At 48.7% G+C, this 19,393-nt stretch overlaps 6 protein-coding genes across 6 annotated transcripts; 3 read left to right on the top strand and 3 right to left on the bottom strand.

The window, feature by feature from the left end:
- Positions 1–1,000: 1,000 nt before the first annotated feature.
- Positions 1,001–2,205, bottom strand: FTJAE_7662 (fmn-dependent dehydrogenase; the record flags this gene model as incomplete). The annotated part of the gene is made up of 2 exons (XM_037354401.1): positions 1,001–1,033; positions 1,087–2,205. 2 exons carry the CDS (start codon positions 2,203–2,205, stop codon positions 1,001–1,003), a joined length of 1,152 nt encoding a protein of 383 aa, XP_037205250.1.
- Positions 2,206–6,237: 4,032 nt separating this feature from the next.
- Positions 6,238–10,303, top strand: FTJAE_7661 (sterol 3-beta-glucosyltransferase; the record flags this gene model as incomplete). The annotated part of the gene is made up of 6 exons (XM_037354400.1): positions 6,238–6,454; positions 6,515–7,181; positions 7,233–7,469; positions 7,516–8,283; positions 8,330–9,147; positions 9,195–10,303. 6 exons carry the CDS (start codon positions 6,238–6,240, stop codon positions 10,301–10,303), a joined length of 3,816 nt encoding a protein of 1,271 aa, XP_037205249.1.
- A 435-nt stretch (positions 10,304–10,738) lies between these two features.
- On the top strand, positions 10,739–11,241 carry FTJAE_7660 (uncharacterized protein; the record flags this gene model as incomplete). Its single annotated transcript, XM_037354399.1, has 3 exons — positions 10,739–10,762; positions 10,818–10,892; positions 10,948–11,241. The coding sequence occupies 3 exons, from the start codon at positions 10,739–10,741 to the stop codon at positions 11,239–11,241; spliced, it is 393 nt and encodes a 130-aa protein (XP_037205248.1).
- A 573-nt stretch (positions 11,242–11,814) lies between these two features.
- Positions 11,815–12,566, top strand: FTJAE_7659 (uncharacterized protein; the record flags this gene model as incomplete). The annotated part of the gene is made up of 6 exons (XM_037354397.1): positions 11,815–11,877; positions 11,928–12,084; positions 12,125–12,168; positions 12,258–12,298; positions 12,353–12,424; positions 12,476–12,566. 6 exons carry the CDS (start codon positions 11,815–11,817, stop codon positions 12,564–12,566), a joined length of 468 nt encoding a protein of 155 aa, XP_037205247.1.
- Positions 12,567–13,820: 1,254 nt separating this feature from the next.
- Positions 13,821–14,401, bottom strand: FTJAE_7658 (transporter SEC61 subunit beta; the record flags this gene model as incomplete). Its single annotated transcript, XM_037354396.1, has 4 exons — positions 13,821–13,855; positions 13,912–14,007; positions 14,081–14,288; positions 14,399–14,401. 4 exons carry the CDS (start codon positions 14,399–14,401, stop codon positions 13,821–13,823), a joined length of 342 nt encoding a protein of 113 aa, XP_037205246.1.
- Positions 14,402–15,741: 1,340 nt separating this feature from the next.
- On the bottom strand, positions 15,742–17,335 carry FTJAE_7657 (plasma membrane phosphatase; the record flags this gene model as incomplete). The annotated part of the gene is made up of 3 exons (XM_037354395.1): positions 15,742–16,053; positions 16,106–16,255; positions 16,307–17,335. 3 exons carry the CDS (start codon positions 17,333–17,335, stop codon positions 15,742–15,744), a joined length of 1,491 nt encoding a protein of 496 aa, XP_037205245.1.
- Between the last annotated feature and the right edge of the window lie 2,058 nt (positions 17,336–19,393).

Below are 19,393 nucleotides of genomic sequence, written 5' to 3'. Positions count from 1 at the left end.
CAGACAAGAACAGGAATGAGAAAGGGCTCAGGATATCTCCGGGTATTTATAACTCAACCTCAACAGTGCAACAATGTACTATCATGTTGGATTGTAACTCGGGCCATACCGCCCCGTGGGGCCGCCGGGAGATCGTAGATGGATGATCCATGTACGTAACTGCACGACATAAGAGCTGAAAGGCCTGTGTTCCACCTGAATCACGAATCTATAGGCCCTCGCTTCTTGACGGAACGTGACATTATCTGCAAGATGCTGGAGCTGTAAACAAAGGGACACGTCTTCAGCTCAGGTGGCCATTGTTTTGTTTTTTATAGCAGGGAAGCTCCGGTTGAAGTCGGGAAACACCCGGAGCCGGATCGGGGCCGGGATGAGCGTTGACTGTAGTTAAGCCGCAATGATTCAATCCCATGACAGAAAACTTGATAAAATAGTCTTCTAATTAAATCATTTTGTTGGTGAATTTCTCTCGAGACTGATCATTCAACATGATATGACTCTCACATGTACAAGACACGGCCCATCTCGGGATGGGGGATTATTCCGTCTGCAATAGAGGATGAATTATGTGTTTCAAAGCTGCAGCTGCATATGCATGTCTTGCATGTCAACTAATCGGAATTCAATAATATCAATACACTTTATCTGTGTTATATGTCGGCAACATAAACATATACGGGCCTACGGATGCTACCCTGGCTTCTCTTCCATTTGTCATATCATAGAGAGTAAAGAAATTGTAAATTGTTGTCAGGAATACAAGAGAGACACCAAGTAAACGTATCATATAATGACCAATCATCAAGATGCACTTTTTGAAGAAACACAATTGTGCCTTAAGGTACGAGTTACGAAGGATTCGGACTAGCATTAGAAGTAGTAAAGAGATTTATGCTCTATGTTCTTGGATCTATATGTATGATGAAATATAAACAATTGAATCAAGATGTGTATGTACCAGCACCACAGCTCAGCCACCTAACGCCATCGCAATGTATATTTACTGGTTCCAGTTGTTGAATTGCCACTTGACCTAAACATCTTGTTAGTGATTGATCAGACGTCAACATTCAGATATGAACTTACGTAGCTGGGGTTAATCTTCTGGACATCGGGAACACCCAAGTTACCAGCGTCAATGGCAATCTCGTGCTTGAGAATGTCGATGACCTTCTTGACACCATCGACACCGAAGACGTTGGCGTACATGAAAGGACGTCCAAGACCAACAGCCTTGACACCGAGAGAAAGAAGCTTAAGGACATCAGCGCCATATCGGACACCTCCGTCAGCATAGACTTCAATCTTCTTGAAAACCTCGGGGGCCTCCTGGTGGATCTCAAGAGCGACCTCAAGACCAGAGGGGCTGCCATCGAGCTGGCGACCACCGTGGTTAGAGAGGATAATAGCGGGAGCACCGTGCTGAACAGCAAGCTTAGCATCGGCGGCAGAGCCAATACCCTTGATGATAACAGGGAGCTTGGTCATCTTCTGGAGCTTCTTGTAGTAGTCCCAGGTGATGTAGGAGTAGTCGGAGTCAGCGGAACCAACACCGAATCGAGCAGCACGGTGTCGGTTGCCATCGGCAGCAGAGTCGACGGTGAAGACGATGGCAGCAGCACCGGCCTTCTCAGAGCGGTCGAGGAGCTCCTGGGTCTCAGTGTCGTTGGAGGTGAGATAGAGCTGCTGGAAGACGACCTGGCCCTCGGACTTGGCCTTGGCGATCTCCTCAATGGTGAGAGAGGCGTAGAGGGCAGGCATGTAGAGAATGTCACCCTCACCAGCACCCTTCATGAGGTTAAGCTCAGCATCGGGATGAGCGTTACCAGCCCTAGCACAAGGGCTGATGAAGAAGGGAGCTGAGAAGTTGTGGCCCAGGATCTTGGTGGGCAGAGTGTTCTCGACGTTTGTGATGTCAACCATGGTTCGGGGCTTGAAGCGGTAACGCTGGAAGACCTCGAGGTTGTTGCGGTACGACCACTCGCCGGCAGCACCGTTGCGGTAGTATGTGTAGTTCTCGATGGGGAGGTAGTTCTTAGCAGCCCACTCAAAGTCAGGGAGGCCGATCATCTGCTCGAGCTTGGGGAGCTTTCCGGTGGGAAGATCGCCGACGACGATCTCGAGACCAGTGTCGGGCTGCTCGAGGAAAGGACGAGCAGCCATGGCACCCGAGAGGAGGGCGCTGGTAAGGATCTGAGTGCGCATTGTGATGTGATGAGAATGAGTGTGAGATGGGTAGTAAAGAGTGTCTTGGCTGGGGAATAAGAAGTGTTGATCGAAAGGGCGAGGCGGCTCTTTTAAGCTTTAGGGAATGAGAGTTCATGTCAAGACCGAATACTACGGAAACATGAATTCCATGGTCAAGGTCAAGGTCAAGGCCATGGCCATGGTCAAGGATGTTTGCCTTGTCTTGATTAACAATGAACCCATCTGCTCTGTCTGTGTTAGTGCGACTGACATGTCAAGCCTCCTTGCAAAGTCTAAGAGATGGAGATACTAACCAAGACCAATGACATCGATACGTAATGCGATGCAACGGCAGAGGATGAGCCACGCATCGGAGTGCCGCTGTCTTGGGTCCACTACCGAAATTGCGCCTGTAGCAGCTTCTACTCTATCTGATCCGTTTCTGTAACAGGTGAAAGGATTTTTGTATGGGCACTTGCCACTTGGACTCTGTATATAGTAGGTAAGTGTGTGATAGTGACAGTGACAAGATACCAGAGGTCCTCTCGTTTATACTACATTCCTCTTTGGTGTTTGTTGCCCGTTCTTTGCTATATGGTATCAAGAATACTACATTACTCGTCATATACGCGCGCATCCGCAAATCTTGGCAACTTGGCCCAATGCTCCGGTTCAGAATTCATCCGTTCTCGAGGATATAAATGTGGAGGGCTAGGTATGTTGGGAGTGATACAGCATGTTTCTTGGCATGGTGATCCCTGTAACTCATGTCATTCACACCTCGATCGCATAGTTCAACCGCGCCGAAGTTTAAAACGCGGGAGACGGTTACTAGATCGGGCATTGACTTGTGTACAGTAGTAAGTTGTGACAGACTCAATTCATGAGTATGTTTCTCTAGTGCTTGACATTAACAGAGCAACGAGTCATTCAACCCCCTTGTGCGGTTGAGCTGAAATGTTTTGTTTGACGATAACTTTAGGTAGTTTAAGCTTAGAAAATAACCAAACACGAGACAAGCCTAGGGAGGCGAGGATCACAAAACTAGCAGAGTTTGTCTTGGATCACTAATGCTCACATAAGGATCCGTGGTCCATATGAGGCAATCCCCTGTTACGCATAGAGCATCTTGTATCCGGTTGATCCTCCGTCTGTTTCACGAGGACATCACAAGCCAAGGAACTGAATAATTTCTCACTGTTAGGGATCTCTCGGTGGATCTTTTGACGAATGCTGGGATGAATGAGAGAATGTCACTCACTCTCGATATCCCACTCGGATACAGTCTCCACCATGTTTTGTAATCTTGGTTGATGCGTATTTAGAGTTTTTATGCTTGTCTAATAAACTAATTTAGCTAGAACAGAACATGACGTTGAAAATGAGGCGCAGACGAGACATGACGAGTCAAGCTACAGACAAACAAGAATATCTCGCCATGTGCCACGCCATGCAAGGTCTTTATTTCATGTGCCCTCTCAGTCTTCTAGAACATTTCCAAAGCAGGGAACGGAGAACGCCTTCCGAATGTGCAATTACAGGGTACCTTATCAACTCATCCATATCGAGATAACAAGGGTCGCACTCTCAGTGGAAACGTCCCCTTCATCTCGGCATGAATTCCTGCTCGGTCAGTTCCTGAATCTATCGGCCAATTTTTCTTTATGAGCTCCCAGAAACAGGCATAGTCAGGCCGGGAACGGTCACAACAGAGATTCCGTTAGTCACTCAAGTGCCGGGTTCTCGCTAGAGAGAATCGTCCCGCTCGCCTGGAGTTGAAACTATGGCGCCGCAAACGGCCTAACTAAAGGATGGCCCCCCACGTAGACTCAGCCTTGATCTTTCGTCTTATCAATCTATGATCTTTGATCAGATGTTGTTCATCAATCAAGTAAGCCTTATACTGAATACAAGTTAATCAACAGTGATCTATCGACAATATGCCAAGCAGTTAGACCAAACAGAACACTCAATAACCACTGACCAAAAATGAATGCATTGATCAATCATAGACCGCCTTGTTTTGTATGAGACCAGACCCATTGACCCTACCATCGACAATCTCTCTTGGTCGGAAAAATTCAGCTCGGTCGTCCATCTCGTCCGTCCGACGAGGACATGCTAGCTCCGAGACTGCGAGGGTATTTCCATAATAGGAGAGAAACAATATCAAGCATTGTCTTTTGGTGGATCATTTGCAAAGTATTGTGACTGGGTATCAACCGACATCTCAGACTCACTCAGGTCTTCTGATCATTTACAACCGAACTGTAAGAGCTGAAATGCCTTTTCTCCCAAGGGTACTCCGTGGATACCTCTGAATGACTGCTGGGACACTGTCTCAGTACCTGAGTGTGAGCAAGCCCGTGCTGTCTGTCGATCATATCAAGATACACAGCTATCATAATGATCTTGTTATGTCTCTTTAATCTCTAGGGTGAGAGTCGTACTGATCCAGGCTATGGCATTGCCAGATCTGATTTACCTGGATCTGCACCTGCCACCTGTCATATACACGAATCAGTAACCGTTCAGTTGACAATATTACACTTCGTCTTTGAACTATTATATTCCTAATTATAACAATTAAGTCCAACAAAAAGAGCCAGCATAAGGCAACAATCTTATGTTTGATGAATAAATGAACCTCCCCATGACCAAAAAATAACGGCGCTGATGTCTTATACAAGTATCATATCGTTGATTCATTTGCCAAAAAGTGCGAAAGAAACGTCACCTGCAGGATTCGAACCTACGCGTGCGAACACAATGCCTAACCTTGCTTTCCGGAGATAGCAGGGCATCGCCTTAACCACTCGGCCAAAGTGACTAACTTATTTATACGAGCTAGCGAATAACGCTAGCCTATATACCTGAGGTGTCTGGTACTATCGCCTTCTCACCAAACTCTCGAGGCCACACACCGAGATCCCTTTGCCAAGTAAGCTTTCATTATTCATGATGAAAAGGATTCTTTCAGCTTCTTTTAACAGTGCTTTATCTCGACTATACATCAAATAAGGAAACCATATAGTTTCCGCTCGTGGCAATGCTGAAGATGTTAGTCAGTGAACACGTCGAGATTATATCTTTCACTTGGAGCAACACCATTTGCCGTCTTTCTCTACAGTACCTATTCTCACACAACTGACACCCGAGATGTACCACAAATACGTAAACTCATTGGTGTTACTTCGGGTCAGTTGTGACTTCAAGCAATACTACAAATGCAGAACTCGCCTACGTCTGAGCACGATGCCTCAATGTCTCGTGCAAGATGGCACAGCATCGCCTTAATCACTCAGTCACGTTGTATTATCATTTGGCAGCAGGTCGTAGTTTTGTCACAGCATGTGTTCAGATTGATGATACCGTTCAAATGTCAATGTCAAATAGTCTCGGCATGTTAATCAATGTGAAAGTTGAGGCTGAGTTGCGTACGGACAAGGGCGGATAAGCACAAGTCATGCAATAGCTTTGAGAGTATCTGGGCAGATTCGTCAGACGCCAAGGCATCTCATCCTAGAAAATAGCTATCCCTTGATCGACAGGGTCTTATTCCCGTCGTATTTTTATTTCATACACGGACAATGCTGTAAGACTGCCTACCTACTCCGTACGGGGCAGAATCACAATCATTAGTCCTATATAGGTCCTATTCGGGCGTGATTGATCTCGTGTTTCACAGCTTGCGTAAGTGAAAGAGTAAGCTCATTACTAACGACAATTAATCACTCTCACAAAATGCGAGTCCGAGAAACAAAATTGATCGATTAATTTACCATAATAGGAAGCATTCAAGCGCAGCTTATTTAGGTCTCGTGTGGCTTAGAGCTTAACACCCTTGCCTCGTTCCTGATTCGTATCCGCTGACGTCGTTGTTTCAACTTCCCTCCCCCACTAACATCAACCACTAACTTAACCGCCGACCTCTTTTATTATCTTCATCGCATTATCTATAACTAGTACCTACAACACTCACTCTTCACTATCAAATGAGCGTCCCAACTTAGATCTCCTCTCAAACCTCTCATCACCTGTGAGCAGCTCATGGCCGGCATTGTTGATGAAAAAGCTGCTGCTGCGGGTCGGCAGCATCAACCCCGCGATGGCGATAACACAAACACAAGGGCTGTAGCCTCAGACGACCTTCAGTTACCGGATATTAACCCTGCTGAAGGAGTTGGAGCACCACCCCCTTATGGAGAGAGTCATGATCAGGTTCATTTCTCTCAGCCTGGGTTTGACGCTGGTGCAGCGATAACCGGTACATACCATCCATCTCTGCATATCAAGCCTGTATAAACTAACCTGCGTCATTCTCTAGGCGATGGTCGAGTCAATATTAATATTAATGCTAAGAACAGGAGGCTCACAGACCTGCTTGCTCCAACGCTCCAAGGTCAACTTGCACCTGAGCCTGAACAGCCTGAACTTCCTCCTGCATATATCCCTCCCAGTCTGGGAGGTCTGCCTGGACAAACACCACCACCCAAACTAAATGTCGTCGTGCAGATTGTGGGATCTCGCGGAGATGTTCAACCCTTTGTCGCTTTGGGAAAGGTCCTCAAGGAAACATACGGACACAGAGTCCGAATCGCTACTCATCCTACATTCCAATCATTTGTTGAGGAGAATGGTCTCGAGTTCTTCAGTATTGGTGGCGACCCTGCCGAACTGATGGCTTTTATGGTCAAACACCCCGGTCTCATGCCTGGTTTCGACGCCATCACAAGTGGCGAAGTTAGCAAACGCCGAAAAGGTATTCAAGAAATTCTTGTGGGGTGTTGGCGATCTTGTATCGAAGGAGGAAACGGACTCGGTCCGCCTCCAAAACCACATGCCTCAAATGCTCCATTGGACGTGTCTTTAGAGGTATCAGGCGGACCTGGTCAAGAGCCATTTGTTGCTGATGCTCTCATCGCGAACCCTCCTAGTTTCGCTCATGTTCATATTGCTGAAAAGTTGGGCATCCCAGTACACATGATGTTCACGTGAGTTTCTTGCCTTGGTGCGATGTTTTTGAATACTGATTGCCCCTTCAGCATGCCTTGGTCCCCAACACGAGCCTTTCCTCACCCCTTGGCAAATATCCAGTCATCAAATACAGACGATGTGATGACGAACTATATGTCGTACACACTAGTCGAGATGATGACTTGGCAGGGCTTAGGAGATGTCATCAACAGGTTCCGGGAGAAGGCACTCGATCTCCCCCCACTTTCACTGATCTGGGCACCTGGTCTTCTTGCAAGACTCAAGATCTCTTGGACATATTGCTGGTCAGTTCTTCTAGTACATTTTAGGTATATATCTAACTTGGTACAGGTCACCGGCATTGATCCCCAAGCCCAACGATTGGGGACGACATATAGACATTGCTGGCTTTTATTTTCTCAACCTTGCTTCCTCATACGCCCCTGATCCAGACCTAGAGGCGTTCCTCCGAGATGGCCCACCCCCTGTTTACATCGGATTCGGATCTATTGTTGTCGATGACCCCAATGCCATGACCGAGATGATCTTTGAGGCAGTTAGACTTTCAGGTGTCAGGGCACTGGTCTCTAAAGGCTGGGGTGGACTTGGTGCTGATGACCTTGGTAAACCTGATGGCGTGTTTATGCTTGGCAATGTTCCTCACGATTGGCTGTTTGAACATGTCTCATGTGTGGTACATCACGGTGGTGCTGGCACCACTGCTGCTGGTATCAAGGCCGGAAAACCTACTCTCGTGGTCCCCTTCTTCGGTGATCAGCCATTCTGGGGTGCTATGATAGCGAGAGCCAATGCTGGCCCCGACCCCATTCCTTACAAGCAACTGACAGCAGAAAAGCTTGCAGAAGCCATTAAATTTTGTGTCAAACCGGAGACTCTGGAGCAGGCCAAGATTCTGGGCCAGAAAATCCGAGAAGAAAGAGGAACTGACGTTGGTGGTAAGAGCTTCCACGATCATCTGGACACGGACAAGTTGCGCTGCACTTTGGCTCCAAGCCGAGCTGCGGCATGGCGCGTAAGGAGGAGTCAAGTAAGGCTGAGTGCGTTTGCGGCTGCAGTGTTGGTTGAGCAAGGCTTACTGCAATGGTCTGACCTGAAACTGTAAGTCGAGACATGAAAATTGCCAGGGCTTAGCTAACATGTACAGATACCGTATGACGGAGTACAACACAGAAGAACAGCCGACTGACCCAATCTCTGCTTGCACATTGTCACTTGTCACTGATATAGGAGGGATCGGAATGGCAATCGCCGATATGCCCAGAGAGCTCTTCAAGAGCATGTCGCAGCCCAAAAAGAAAAACCCCGCAGCAGGAGAAGCACAGAATGCCACAAGCCCTCTGGCATCAGGAAGCGAGACATCACTCCCCGCACCTCAGGGCAATGAGCCGGAGAAAAGATCGACACCTGCACCTAGTATTGCAGACACAGAAACTTTGGGCTCTACTGTTTCTACTACTGCTCACTCCAATGCATCACAGCCAACGCTGAGTGACACAGCATCCAGCGCCTCTCGTCCTTGGTCTCCAGACCAATCAAGTACCCAAGGATCGGTCAATGACAAATCTTGGATAGATCAGATCAAAGAAGCGGCTGGAAAGCAACAGCAACAGCGTCGTGGATCGTCTGTCAATTATGTTAATGCAGCCGTCGGTACTGGAAAGGGAGTTGGCCGGGTTGTGACCACTGGTGCCAGAACACCAATGAACTTCTGCCTCGGACTAGCCAGAGGTTTCAGAAACATGCCAAGGCTGTATAATGATGATACTATTCGTCCAGTCGAAAAGGTGACGGGAGTTGGCTCCGGAGTTGTAGTCGCAGGCAAGGAGTTCGGCTATGGACTGTTTGATGGCATCACAGGTCTGGTAACACAGCCTTTGAAAGGTGCCGAGAAGGAGGGAGTCCAGGGGCTGGTCAAAGGCTTTGGCAAGGGCATCGGAGGTTTGATTGCGAAGCCGGCAGCCGGTAAGTTTGTTTTCGAAGGGTTGGGAATGTTGTACTGACATAAAAAGGTATCTGGGCCATCCCAGCTTACACCATGCAGGGTGTAAATGCAGAGGTCTCCAAGTTCTTTGCCAGGAGCGTCCAGAATTATATTATTTCATCACGAGCTATCCAGGGCCAGCACGAGATACACGACGCAACACCGGGCGAAAGAGATGATGTTGTTCAAAGATGGAACAATGTCAGGTTCGACCTCAAGAACTTCTATCAGTGGAAGAGAAAGGAAAAGGTTGCAGGAAAGCGCCCTGAAGAGCCCCGTCTTGACAGCTCAGAGGCTGGATTTGAGCGGCCGCGTACAGGGTGGAGACAGACTAAGAATATGTCTTTTGAAGAACGAAAGAAACTTCACGCCGACAAGGATGCTTGGAAGAGGGGATTCCTGGACGCACCTGTCCCACAATCAAACGCAAGTGATGCTTCAAGTATACAAACGAGCTCATCTGAGGACCCCGAGCTTGAAAAGGCCATTCAGGCATCAGTGCGGGAGACATCGCGTGGCAACAGCGAGGAAGATGCCCAAGTGGAGGCGGCTATCCGTGAGAGCATCAAGGCTGTTCGGCAACAGGTTGGGTCAAACGAGGCAGGCCCTCTTCCTCTGAAGGATCCCTCCATTTTCGAAGACGCCGACTATCAGATCACGGACGAGGAGTATCAGGCCCTCGTTGAGCAGGCCATTCAGCAGAGTCTAGGCATCGATGTGCCGCTGCCCGACTATTATGATGTGCCAGAGCTCGATGCGACGGACACTGTGTCTCAGCCTCCGGCCCAGACCTCCACCCAGGAAGATGATGAGGAGCTCAAGCGAGCAATTGAAGCCTCGAGGAAACAACCTCCGCCGGCGCTCCCCCCGAGGGAAGAAAATGACGATGAGCTTGAACGGGCCATTGCAGCGTCGAAAGAAGCTATGGAGCAGGAAAGTAACCAGCGGTCTGAGGAAGATATCGTTATGGAGTACGTCAAGCGACAGAGCTTGGCGGAGGAAGAGTATAGAAAGCAAATGGCAAAGAGGAAGGGTGCAGCGGGCGGCGGCGATGATGATGACGAGGAGTTGAAGCGGGCAATGGAGGAGAGTTTGAAGATGAATCGGGGAGATGCATCAGGCCCGTCAGGAAGATGAGGGCGGTAAACGCAACAAACGGACGATGTGATGTGAATTCGACAAACCTGCAATAAACTACCTAGGATACCCGCATTAAGCACGAAACAAATGAATAGTGCTGTTTCTAATTGTGTGCCTATTTGTGCAAACAACCGCGTTTGTGTATGCGTGCATCATGCCATTGATTTGATGATGGCAGATTATAGAAGCAGTCGGCCGGCGTGCATACACTAACTAATGATTCACCATGTATCCATCCCCCTGCCTCTGTCTATCAAGCTCTTTGCCAGATAACTTGAGGACAGGGCCAGTAAAAGATGTATATATGTCAATCATGGCTCCCGTCCCAGTCACTTGTTCCCTTTAACTTGGACACCTCATGTCGTTCACAACTTACACCACAACTACCATACTCAATCACCCTTAGTCTACCAACAGACCAGGCCAGTAAGGATGTCTGATCAAGGGAACGAAGGTGTAAGTGAAATATATTCAGCGTCTTTTCAGTCTTTGTATTGACGTCTCACTCAAGCCATCAGGGCAGCGACTTGCTGAGCCACGCACAGCCAAGTCTCCTCAGGATGGGAGTGTCAGGGTCAAAGGACCTGTAAGTCCATAGAACAACGCATACGCCTCCGATAGATGCTAACTTGAGAAAACAGGCCAAAGTTGACGACGAGAAGAAGCGGCATCCGCGCTCTTCGCCTCCGGATCCCTCTGCCAATTGGTTGGCCTTCGTGGAGAAGGTTAAGAGGGAGTCCAGGGACAGGGGGGAGATGAGTCAGGCCGAGGTGTTGAATAAAAACACTGAGGGTATTCGGGCTCTGGAAAACAGGTATGAAGAGCTTCGTTCAGCCGTTGAGACTCTGGGAAAAAGGTATGAAGAGCTTCACTCAGCCGTCGAGGCTCTTCAGAGTGCACGGGGAGGACGGTCCAACTGTGTAGACCAAGTCTGAGGATGAGGAGCCCGTATCGTCCTTTTGTCGTATTTGAATTGGGCTTGTTGGGTAGAAATTAGTTGCCATATCAAATTGAGCTTCTCCTCTACCATAGACTTATCTTTGACGTGTAACGAGACCTTGGATGCTGAAGATATTAGCTGCGTGTGTTGAAGGGTCTTGTGGATGCTAGATCTAGGGCCCGTAACTACACCTTTAGTTAACCTGTACAGAAGAGTAAGATTTATATGCATATCCAGTCCCTACAGACGCCAGTTTCTGCTGCTGTAAGAGTTGTATCGTCCGTATTGTAGTGAAGTGATCTTGTACATGTCGAGATGGACAATAAGCCAGGTAGATCTACGTTTGCACTAGAATAAACAGAAGAATGAAAGGGTTTTGTGCAAGCCAAATCCATTTGCTCGGTGTTTGGCAGTGATGGCAACCTGGCAGGTCCGATCGACTAGCAGATGGGGGAGGTCTTTATTTCTCCTGGACCCCAAGTCTCTTGCTCTTTCATCACCACCCACTCCCCATTTTTGGTTCCTACAAAGCAAAGTTCTTCGCGAAACTCGGTATCATAATGCTACAATGAGTGATATTCCTCGTATCAATAGTAGCTCCAAGCGAAAGAATAGAAAGGGCCACGAGGTTGTGCGTCCTCCCCTCCTCACACTCTTGTCATCTCGAGCTGACGCGAACAGATACAGAACCCGGAGGCATCCAACTTCGATATCCTCGAGACTACTGATAATATTGACGACGTCTCCGGCGCTGCTAAGAATAATGGTAACAGTATCGACAATGACTCTCCTCCGGCGAAGAAGAAGTGCACCAGCAAGAATCCCATCCCTATTAAGGGTATACCTCGCTGGACGCCTTGCGTGACATGCATTTCTAGAATGGTCGACAAAGGCTACAAGTACATTTGTTACTCTCAACGTTGTAAGTCGCCCTCCTTTCCATCTCGCTGTCTGCGTCGGTGTCCATGCGAGACCTGTCCTAACTACTACGGCCAGTAAATCCGTCTCTAGCCTGCTACGACTGCGCCCGTCACCACGGTAGCTGCAAAGATGTAGGCTTCATCCATTTTCTATCCCCATATATACTCTCTAATATTATTTGGCAGCCTGTGGGCGAAACTGCTGTACTTAGAAGGCGGCTCCAGAACTATGCCCGCCTCATCGTGGTCGGCCAAAGAGTGAGTTTGGGACCTTTCCCCCACGATGTTTGGTATGCTGACTCTCAAAAGGCCGGTGACGAAGCTACGCAACGAACGAGGTGACCAGAACATCAACAACCCCATCAATTTCAGCTTTTGGAACGCAATCGTCTTGAAGTAACCAACAGACTTATCCGTCAGGTTTTCGATGAGATAAGTACCATCAGAGAGGAAACTGAGGCCACTCTACCCCCCTTTTCAGTTATCTATGGTGTCACCATTCGATTCTTTGGCCTTTCTATAGAGAATAGATTTCGAGTAATCACGTACTGCATTTATCGTGCTGTTTTGTCCTGTGACAGGATTTACCTCATTTGCTGACATACCGAGCCAGTCTCAGTCTACTAACCAGTCTTATTCCACTGAATGCTGCAGTTCGAAGGCAGCAGCTATGTAATCTTTTGAGACTTAAGATGAAGGGAGGCTTTTTTTGAATGCCGGTTTTCGTTTCGTTTTGCGATCTGACTCTTTTCGAGTGATTTGTCGCATCAACACCAGATACCTGGGCTTTTTATGGAAAAGACATGTATTACATTGAAGAGGATGGTACAAAAAAGGCAGCCCCAAGACATCATGAGCTCGCTCAGGCATAGATATATCAACAATGATATAAGCCTCTGAATAGACCTGTTTGTCTCGATGGAGTTGCTCAATACGCTTGCCTCCAGCTGCATCATCTCAGGGGCTTCTACATCGCTAATCACAAAGTTGAGTTTGCCATGATTCAGATACTGATACGTATCATACTTCACCGTCACTCCGGCCCCCGCAGATAATTATCGAACACCATCAATGGATGAATATTTCGAATATACGAACAATTACATTCTAGACTACATAGACTACAATATAACTTCGATATTTATATAGTTCAAAACTAAAGAAAACCCACGCCCGATGAGCAGTCTGTGACGCCAGGCGAAAGTGACGAAGTACGATAGTAGCTTTTTGGTAACTGGTATGCGGCCTCTGGTCTACGAGAGCTACTTTAACAGAGATGATTTACCATGATAGAGCTTTTAGCTCTTCAGTAAATGCCATGTCAGTTACGGACCCATCAACAATATAGCCCCCGCTGAGGTCTATAACTTGAACGACACTGCATGCTACGCCAAATGTTCAACACATACACTCAGCATCGGTCTCATTCTCTTGCGTCAAAACAGTCAAAGTCCAGATTGTCGGTTCGGACCCTTTTTCCCGAGATATAATACAAAGGCTCCCCTCATAAACCGCAATACAACAAACAAAATTTCCAGTGTGGCCGTATTAACCCCGTTGCAGATGGTGCATCCTCTCGTCTGTGAGAGGTCCTACTCCATAAAAAATCATCTCCCCCTCTTCTCTTTGAGTTTCCCCTTCGTCGTCGTGCAATTTAGCTGGAGAACTTTCGGGTGATCTTGGCGATAACTGAAATAGAGTTAGCATACACAGTTGATATCTGCGAGGGCAAAGGGGGGTAGTACTGTGAAGAGCAACGACGCTGAAGATGAAGACAAGGGACAGAACGAGAACGACAACGGGGTCGACCTTCAGACCGGGCGACTCATCGGTGTAAAGTCCTATCGAGTTTGTTAGCACAGTCGTCCAATGGCCATTTGTTTCCCAATTATCGAGACACGGGGGGCAACGTACGCAGCATGGTGCTGCTGGAACCACCGGCGCCAGCGGCGCGAGTGCTGCTTGGTCGAGCATTGGCAATCTTCTCCTTCTGGTCGGCAGCAGCGCGTCGTCGGATGGCAGTACGGGGACCACCAGGGATAGCAGGCGATGAGGGACGGCCGATGTTAGCACCGCTGGCAGCAGCGCCGCCGTTGACGGGAGAAGAAGGACGAGGAGAAGACTATCGACGGTATCTGTCAGCAAATTGATCTTCTTGGGTCAAAAGATTCGAGCTCAGTCGCAAATGCGACACTAGCTTCAATTGAAGTCGTAGGAGTAGAGCAGTCATACCATTGTTGAAGAATTAAACCTGGAGAAGGAGACTTGACAAAGGAATCACTGCAGGATTCCGAGAACCGAGAAATAAAGGAGAGGATGGTTTGGGTACGAAAGTTGGACGTTGATGGATGGAACCAAGATCGAGAGAGACGACACGGGGACTAAATTAATGGAGGTGTTGTGCAATTCCCCCCCGTAAATGGAGCACCCTGGTTAGGGAGTTAGTTGAGGCCACCTTCGCCAGAAAGAAGGGGACCCGGTGCTATGATTTTCCGGTGGCGTTGGTGTCCGAGTTAGAGAGAGCTCCAGCCTCTAAGGTTGGTTTAGGCCAGGGACCACAGGGAACAGCTCTCTCCACAATATGAGCTCCATGTGCTGTAAGCTCCACCGCTGCAGCACAAGCTAACTTTTAGCGGACCATGCGATAGTTTGCCAATTCAAGTCAAGCTTCAAAAGAAAAACATGTGATTTATCCAATTCAAAAAAAGCCACCATCATTTGTTTTTTGGGTTGTTTTGTTAAGAAATTTTACAATTTAGTGAGACTATGTATGTGAGAGATGGCTGTAGCCTCTACACCTGTCGATCCTATCATTTGGTCAGGCGGATTGGATATCAACGACAAACGCTCTCTTGCTCGCTTCCGAGTCCGCTCGCAGACTCGTTATGAATGTATCAGGGGGTGGTGTATAATCAAAAAAATAAACAACGACGACAAGATGAAGAATAAGAAGCGGTAGCAAAGACAACAGAACAAGACAAAGGGAATCAAGATAACAAAAAACATTCCGCGCATCGAAGGCGCTTCATCCCATACACTCCACTTGTCCAGTTCCTCCTCCAGCTCTTTCATCCCCAGGAGATGGTAAGACAGGTTCTTGGCTCTTCTTGTGAGACTGCCTGTTGCTTCAGCCCAGCCAGTCCAGCCCAGCGTATACTGCACACGACATGCTACCCATCATTCCTCTCCGTCCCTGGAGATGAAGAGCCCCTGATATGTGTCCCGTTGCCTCTCCTGATGCTGATCCATCTTTTGTGCTTCGAATCTGTGAGATGTAATGGTAAAGCCTGCTTCAAGAGGCCTCTGTGCTGATGCATGCCGACCAAAGACCGCCAGGTATCTTTTGTATAAAAGGAAGTTGGAGCGTAATGGTAAGGTCCGTTTCGTTTCGTTTCGTGCCACCCGCTCAATTATGTATGATTAGACAATAGTACATCTACACCAGGAAACGAAAGCTCTCAACCAAACGCCTTCCGCTATGATGGCAACTCTGCAGATCAAGGGGTTGTAGTTCGAATCGTTGAAAAGTGTTTTTGACAAAGTAAAAAAAGGTTGTTTTATGAAATGTTCATGCTTCAGAGAGTGACGTCGAGGACAAGGCTGACGTCGGCCACGTTGGGCCCTGCCAAGTCTTCGAGAACGGGTATTAGGTCTAGTAGCTCGTTATCGTGCGCATCAGAGAACCAACTGCTGATGGGGACAGCGTGCTGTGGGTGGAAGATGTATGAGGTGGGCGAGTTGTCAATGATGATAGTATCCTTCAGGTCACGTCCGACTTGGGACAGGTCCTTGACATAGTTTCCTTGATGGTTGTAGCAACTCTCACGGAATAGCCTATGATGAACCACCTTGTGAATGTCGAGCTGGTCCAATAACGGGTCTCCATACTGCAGATTTGTTAGTTTGCTCATTTATCATCTCTAAATCGGGCAGACTCACCTTGGAAACAGATGCTGTAAATACAACAACTTCATAGAGCTCACCAACTCGCTTCATGAATTCGTCGACACCGGGTCGCTTGATTACGTAGACATTGTGGTAGTTGCCCTCAATCTCGACAGGGATTGTGAAATCGGCCTGATGTAAGATCTGCATGATAATTAGCGCATATCCCATGATCCACCTTTACTCGAAGCATACCTTGAAAGAACTGTGGACAAGAGTCTCGTCAAGATCGAGAACAAGACATTTTCGACCCTTGTGCTCCGGGGCAATGGGAGGCAATAACCACTTCTGAGGCTCGGGTGCTGATGGGCCAGCGTCTGTGAATTGGCTGGGTGCCACGACAGCCGGACCAGGACCTGGGGGTGGGGGAGGAGGTGGTATCGTCCTTTGAGCTGGGGCTTCGACTGCAGGGGCCAATGGTGCCTCTTCTGGCTCTTCAGTGGCAGCATCTTGCATGTTCACATCACCGTCATTAGCCGCCTTGTCTGCCACCTTTGGCTGCTCTTCTGTGGGTGTGGGCTTGGGGGGCTCCACTGTAACTGCAGGAGGAATCGATTGCTTCGATTCCCTGTTGGCTTGCTCTGTCGCTGTGGTTTCGTTGTTGGCTGAGCCTGACGAGGTAGCCTCGTCCTTTGGCTCTGGTGCAGATACGGCTGTTTGAGGTTCTCTCTGAGAGGCTGGTCTGGGCTGTTCCTGAGGAGTGTTGGTTCGTGACCTTGCGGAAGTTGGGCGCGGAGGTAGGACGTCAAGCTTGTGCACGTTTTCGTTGTTATCTTCGTTTCCAGCTGGGCCCTCGGGGGTACCACAACATCCAAGAAAAGCCAACAGGCCACCACGGCTCTTCTTCTTCTGGGCGGGGGCGACAGGAGAATTTGGCTGCGTGTTTGCAGCGGTGTTTGTGGGTTCAGTCTCGCCGCCCGTCCTGTTGCTTGAAGTGCTTCCGTTCCGTCGTCGCGCACGGAGGCTACCTTTGGAGTCTTTCGATCGACTGCCGATGCTGTTCCGGGGATCGCTGACTGTAGCCCCACTCAACCCCGTAGATGTTGGTGACGATTGGTTCCGCTGTGATGATGATCTTGATGGGACCTTAAGGAGACCACGACCTTTCTTAGAGCTCGCTCCCCCTTCTGAAGATAATTGACCCTGGTTAGACATCTCAGCATTGGCAGAGTTCGCCTGCGGCTGAATTTCGTCGTTCGGGTTTGATTGTAGCTTGTCTGACATGTTTGCTGTTATTCTGTGAAATTGTCAGCTGGTGTTTCTTTGTAACTTGGTGTAAGGGATCGTGAAGCAGGTCGTTGTGGATAGAGACTGTTGATAGATCAGGAGTGCAGAGAAACGGGTTGCTGTGCCTGATGCAGCAAACAGCTCGTCCCAGCACAACTGCTCCCTCCGCGCAACGAATTTCAGAACAAATTCCAGCTGAAGTCGTACTGTCCCATCGATCGCGCAACTTCTTGTGCAGGCGCGCGAGGAATAATAGGTAACTCACGTCGTTGACCACGGCCAAACAAAACCCAGCTTATTCTCTATAACCCCTAACTCTTTCAAATATGGCCTATCGAGGCCTAAATCGCGACAAGAAACGAAGCAGCTCGGAGCGGCGAGTGTGAAACAGTCGACGGGGTATACAGGCGTAGAGGAAAAGGGCGACGGTGGGAGATTACGGCGCGTTTGGACCGAGGCAGGGGAGGCTGGAAGTCAAACGGCACCGAGAAATCGATTATGAAGCGAAGCTGTAAAATCGACCAAAAGGGTCGCGGAAGTGAACGAAGGAATGAATGAATTGTCCCTATCGTCGAGACGGCCGCAGAAGTCAGGAAACCTGATCGGGGGGGATTGCGTCGGTCGGGGATGGAGCTCGCTCGGTGTGAATGAGGAAAGACGGAGGACGGGCGGAGGAGAGAGGCCAGTGGTATCCGTACAGTAGGTAAGGCGAAAGCGGGCGGATCGGAGGCTGAAAAAAAGACCTTGGGCTGCTGGGCGCGCAAGCGAAATGATTGCCTTTAAGATGGAGCTGAAAGAAGAGGAAATTGAGGTGGGAAATGGGGGAAAACAGAACAGAACCAGCCAGGTACAGCAGTTGCAATGCGTGCAGGGGGCTAGGTTGTCTTTACTTTCTCAGTCTCTCTTTTCCTCCCTGGTCAGGTCAGGATAGTTTATTACAGATGATGAGAAATGGAGAGTGGAAAAGGTCAAGGTTGGTGAATGGAAAGGCTGGCGGAGGCGGCGGCGACGGCGACGGGGTCGAGTCGGGTGCCAGCGACAGTGAGAAGATGTGCTGGAAGCCGGGGGTGCTATGCGCTGGAAACAGTGAGCAGCAGGGTCGCTGGGGATAGCGGAAGACTGTGAGCCTGTGAGATGTCTCTGAGAATGGCCGAACGGGATGGGGCTCGAATTGGGCTTGACTGGGGTGGATTAGAGCAAGAAAACTGAGGACCTCGATCAGCAGCGATAGAAATGTGCAAGCAATATATCACACAACTCTTGAGATGTTGAGTCTGTTTATTTTGACATCCCCTCTTAGAGTCTGAGGTTTTCTTGCTCCTAGAGGCTGGGGTGGGTTGGAGAGGGAGGTGTGAGTGGGGTTTCACTCGAGATTAGCACTCCGGGAGCATCCAGTGTGGTAGGGGAGTATCGTATACTGTCTGTTTTCTGTCTATTAGCACTGTATTTTGAGCACTATCAACAGCAAGCAACACAGTCTCGAAACCTGCATCTACAACGCCTCACAATAGCGTGACAGAGCACCCCTTGTCTCTCATCTCCGCTAATAATGGTGCCCGCCAAGCTCATCTTAACCACCCTGTCCTATGGCTGGCTAAGGCCCGCTCATGGCTTGGTGCGGCGCCTAAGGACCCTTGTCCTTGGTGGCTTTATACATGTTCCTACATTACTTTATGTCGACTCTGTCAAGTCGATGTGAGAGATCAGAACATGAGATGTGAAGACCATACTGCACGAGTCAATCTGTAAAGTGCCACGGCCATCAGAAGCCATCTTCTGATCTGAATTCCCCTCGTTGACTAGCCGGATAATGCTCCGGTGAGAAGTTAGCAGACAACCTTACCAAGAGCATTTAGGTAGTCCTCCAGTCCACCAACAAGGAATAGTGCCCTTTTCTCTATACCCATGTCCTCGATCTTCCAACAGTGGGCTTTTCTTTAGCACTCTCACCAGAACAAAAAAAGGAGCTTAATTTCAAGTGCTGCATAAACAAACAGCTGAAAGACATCAACTCGGATTGATGTTTTTCGTTAACCAGGCAAGCCAGGCCCAAGC

Source organism: Fusarium tjaetaba (assembly GCF_013396195.1).
Source record: "Fusarium tjaetaba strain NRRL 66243 chromosome Unknown NRRL66243_c0000155, whole genome shotgun sequence".
Taxonomy (NCBI): Eukaryota; Fungi; Ascomycota; class Sordariomycetes; order Hypocreales; family Nectriaceae; genus Fusarium; species Fusarium tjaetaba.
The sequence above is the reverse complement of the archived record's forward strand: the minus strand, read 5'-3'. Positions and strand labels throughout refer to the sequence as shown.